This window comes from Pteropus alecto, unplaced genomic scaffold, assembly GCF_000325575.1.
Source record: "Pteropus alecto unplaced genomic scaffold, ASM32557v1 scaffold48, whole genome shotgun sequence".
NCBI lineage: Eukaryota > Metazoa > Chordata > Mammalia > Chiroptera > Pteropodidae > Pteropus > Pteropus alecto.
Window position 1 is genome coordinate 2,068,168 of NW_006442110.1, and position 4,256 is coordinate 2,072,423.

The following is a 4,256-nucleotide window of genomic DNA, read 5'->3' on the forward strand; positions in this document are numbered from 1 at the left end:
TGAGTGGATGGATGGATGAGTGGGTGCGTGGGTGGGTGGACAGATGGATGGACGGATGGACAGATGGATGAGTGGATGGATGGATGAGTGGGTGGGGGGCTGAAGGGTGGGATGGATGGATAGATGGATGGATGATGAATGAATGGGTAGATGATGAATGGATAGGTGATGAACGCATTCCCATACGAGCTAACAATGGGGGCAGAGACTTCCCCACACCCAGAGCCCTCTAGCCACACCTCCCACGTGACGCCACACCTGGGGGGCCCTGCGGGCTCCCTGGCTCACCACAGAGCCTCTCGTCGGAGCCATCCAGACAGTCCTCTTTCCCGTCACACAGCTGCTCCTGCTCCACGCAGCCCAGCACCTCGCAAGGCACCTGCCCTGGGCTGCACTGCACGGGCGGGAAGGGCCCTGGGGCGACGCTCTGGCCTGTGGCACCAGCACAGCCAGCTGACCGGGCACGAGGCCCACCCCGCCCTCCCTCCCTCAGCCACCTCCCAGCAGTGCCCAGCCCTCTTTCCGGTATCCGGTGTGCCCTGCTTCCTGCTTCTCTTAGGATAACGGAAAAGTAATGAACGGCATCAGGAGGCTTGGGCCCTGGGTCTCGTCCTACCCAAACTCCGACCTCATCCCAAGCTGCGTGGCCTAGAGCAAAGTGGCCAACCTCCCAGGGCCTCTGTACCCGCACAGGGAAGTTGCTGGGAGGCTCAGGCTTCATAGGCAGAAGGCGGAGTGATCTTACTGGTAGGGGCCACTGGAGGCACTAGGTGGGGGGGCGGTGCTGTCACGGCAGCTGTTCCTGGTTGCAGGGCCTTGGCCTCGGGCTGGGATGTGGGGGTGACGGTCGTGGTCTGCACAGATTCCCCAGGACTCGGGAGAGGCGCCTTGGAGGCTGGCACATGGCTCACTCGCCCCTTCCCTGGGGGTGCAGGAGGGAGAGGGGTGAGGCCCGTCGGCTCTTCTTCCCCGAGACGAGGCCAGAGGGTACCCCCAGCCTTGCAGTGGTGCCGGGTGGTGCCACCTCTGGTTCCCTCTGAGTCCTCGCCACCCTCCTTCCCTGGGGGCTTCTCCGCCAACCCCAGACCCACTCACCGGGCGGAGCACAGCGACAGCATGATTCTCCCCCTCCTTCCACCAAGACCCAGCCCTGTGGGCACAAGAGGCCACCTGCTTGCCTCTGCCCCTGTCCCCAGCTGTCCCCAGCTGTCCCTAGCTATCCTCAGCTGTCCCCAGCCCTGGCCTTCACACACCAACCCCTCCCACTCTGCCCCCACCACATCCGCGCCCCTCACCTGGGGGCAGCTGCCCAGTGGGCAGTAGGGGGAGCAGCGTGCAGTGCCACCGTGCAGACACTGGCAGACCACGCAGGGGCCCCCTCGCCAGCGCTCCCCGACGCGGTGGACCCGCCCAAGGTGATCGCAGCCTTCACAGGGCTCGGTCTGGCACCTGGGAAGGGAGGGCCGCCCCTTGCCCGGTGAGTGGCTTGCCCCGGCGACCAGTCCTTCTTGGTTTGCCTGGAGTAAGGGGTCTCCCAGGACCTGGACTTTCAGTGACAGAACTGGGAAAGTCCTGGACCAACTGAGACTCGGTCACCCTATAAGCCAAACCCTGTTTCTGCACCCGAGAATCTGCAACTGGCCCAGGAGAGGAGCGTGGAAGGGCCCTTGGCCCGTGTCACCCATCCCCAAGGGGGCTGGGCAGGCAGATACAGCTACACCTCCACGAGCCTCACACAGGCCCCTCCAGAGGCTCGGGGTGCAAACCAAAGACCCGTACCCGCCCGGGGACGTGTCGAGTTGCATTCAAGAGCTCCCTTCAGCCCTTTAGGACATAGGGAGCATAAAACGAATGTGGGAGAAGGCCAGGGGTCCCCAAAGATGTGCTGGGGGGTCCCAAGGTTTAGACTAATGGGGTGCAGAGTGGGGGTTTCTCCTTGGGGGAAATGCGGAAGCACCCGAGTGAGAAAGGGCCCACAGGCAGCTTCCTATCAGGGAGCGCAAGGAGGGGCACCCGGTCCCTGCAGGTCTCAGGTGGGTGTCGAGTACCTGCGGGCTTTGCGGTAGATGCCCCGGCACTGGCGACCCTGGCCCGAGAGGCGGGGGTTGTTGGGGCTCCGGAAAGACCACTGAATGCCCCGGCTCCCACAGGGGCCCAGGCACTCAGCCCAGGGGGACCAGGATGACCAGCCACAGTTCACTGAGAAAAGACCAAGAGTCAGGGCCCAGAGGAAGGCAGGCGCCTGGCTGGGCGGTCTGGGAGGAAACCGGGGACCCCCGGGCAGGGCGGGGGGTGGGACGCACCAGCACAGTCAGGGTTGGGCCGGCAGCTCTGGGGCCGCCCGTCTCGGCAGATGCAGAGCTGGCAGTCGGCCTTGACGTGCTGTCCAGGCCGGTAGCGGGCACCGTCCACCAGGCAGGGGCACTGTCTGGGCCACACACACCGGCCCTCATCGCCCAGCACCTGCCCCGCAGGGCACCAGCAGCCTGGGGAAGGCCCAGAGGGAGGCTCCCCTGTAGAGGGCTGGGCCTTGAAAGCACGCCCGCCACTCCTGAGCCCGGAGTCCCCTCACCTGGGCTGCTGCAAGGCCGGTCAGTGGGGCACGCCACCTGACCTGAGATGTCATCGCAGGTCAGAGGGCAAGGGGCGCAGGGCCAGAACACCAGCTCTCCAGAGCAGGTGGCATTGGGGCAGCTGTCCTGAGGGCAGGGCTCTGAGAGAGAGCGGGACTGGAGGTCGGGAGGGGGGTCCCCTGCAGGCACAGGCTGCCCGCCAGCAGCCCCTCTGCACCCCGCCCGCCGTGCCCTCCTCCATCGCACTCACGGGTCTGGCGGGCGCTGTGGGGGCCCCCGGGCAGCAGGGCGCAGGTCCGGCCCCCGTTCTGGGGCGGGCGGCATTGCCGCTGCCGGGCCATGGTGCCCGTGCACGGCTCAGGGCATGAGGACCAGGGCGTCCAGGAGGCCCATTCGCCGTCCACTGTGAGGCGGGGGCACCATGAGCTGGGGGTGGCGGCCCAGTGGCCTCCCTCGCCCCTGTCCTTCCGGCCCCGCCAGCTGCGCTGCCTTCCCCAGTGCCCAGGCCCCTCACCTGGGCAGGCGGCCGTGAAGCAGGCCTGGGTCTGGAGCTCGGGGCCAGGGCAGTGCCGCAGCACCGGGAGCCCGGGCGGGGAGCAGAGGCGGCTCCGGGCCTGCACCCCGGGCCCGCACGTCCGGCTGCAGGGCTCCCACGGGCTCCAGGGGCCCCAGGCCCCACAACCCTGCTCTTCTGGGGAGGGGCCCGCCTCGCCCGCCAGGTCACAGTCAGGCTGCCCATCGCACACCTGGGGAGGCATGGGTCAGAGCTCTTTTCTCGCTAGGGGGCACAATGGCTTTGCCTGCTGCACCCCCCGCCCCTCACCAGCTGGAAGCCGATGCACAGGCCATCAGGGCAGGAGTACTCTGGGCAGGGAGCCCGTGTCCCGTTGGGGCCTCCTGGGGCTGGCAGCCCCTCTGAGGGGAAGGGGAGAGAAAGCACCGTTAAGCAGAGGGCGGCGGCCCCCTCATGCCTTGCCCTCCATCAAGGAACCCAAGTCCCATTACCACAGGCCAGCTCATCCTCGCCCTGGGGACAGTCAGGGACCCCATCGCAGAGCCGCTCTGGGTGCAGGCACACTTGGGGAGCCAAGGCACAGGAGAAGAGGTCACCGCATGGGGGCAGCTGGGTGGAGCCTGTGGACACAGAAGAGTCCTCCTGAGCTCCTGCCCCTCCCCGCTCCCCCTGCAGAGGGGCTGGACGGAAGGGCCCAAGGCCCAGAGCAGAAGCAGGTGGGAGACGGAGCCAATATGCACCCGCACCCCGGGGAGGTGTTGCGACCTGCGGGCAGTCGCCCCTACTTCCGGGAAAGGTGGCCAGGACATCAAGGGCTGACTCGGAGGGGCACAAAGGGAACCCCCAGGTCTGGCGATGAGGGGCTGGGGGTAGCCTCCCAACCGGCCCTCTCCCCAAGCCCAGAGAGCACCCCCCCACACACCCCATCTTTCCTAAACGTAGGCAAGAACAAAAGCCCCTTTCTTCTCTACCCTGGGCCTGGGCTGGAGGGCACGAGTTTTCAAAGACAGTTTCATGATAAAGGTCAAAGGAGGCCGATGCCCCAGACCTAAGTCACTCTCGAGCTGGCAGGCCACCGCAGCCCGGAGAGCGAAGGTCCCCTGGGGGTGGGGAGCAGGGGCTGCGCGGGGGGAGGGGGTGGCTCAGAGCAGGCGTCGGGGCCCTCGTCC

At 66.9% G+C, this 4,256-nt stretch overlaps 1 protein-coding gene across 1 annotated transcript in view; it reads right to left on the reverse strand.

Annotated features, from left to right (window-relative positions):
* SSPO (SCO-spondin) overlaps nt 1-4,256 on the reverse strand; it is a 46,904-nt gene that overhangs the window by 29,390 nt on the left and 13,258 nt on the right. The window contains 12 exon segments of the mRNA XM_025039004.1: nt 187-189; nt 289-432; nt 746-922; nt 1,096-1,150; nt 1,296-1,449; nt 2,049-2,199; nt 2,304-2,486; nt 2,573-2,713; nt 2,824-2,976; nt 3,088-3,319; nt 3,397-3,488; nt 3,579-3,707. Of these exon segments, the coding sequence (XP_024894772.1) occupies nt 187-189; nt 289-432; nt 746-922; nt 1,096-1,150; nt 1,296-1,449; nt 2,049-2,199; nt 2,304-2,486; nt 2,573-2,713; nt 2,824-2,976; nt 3,088-3,319; nt 3,397-3,488; nt 3,579-3,707 (1,614 nt within the window).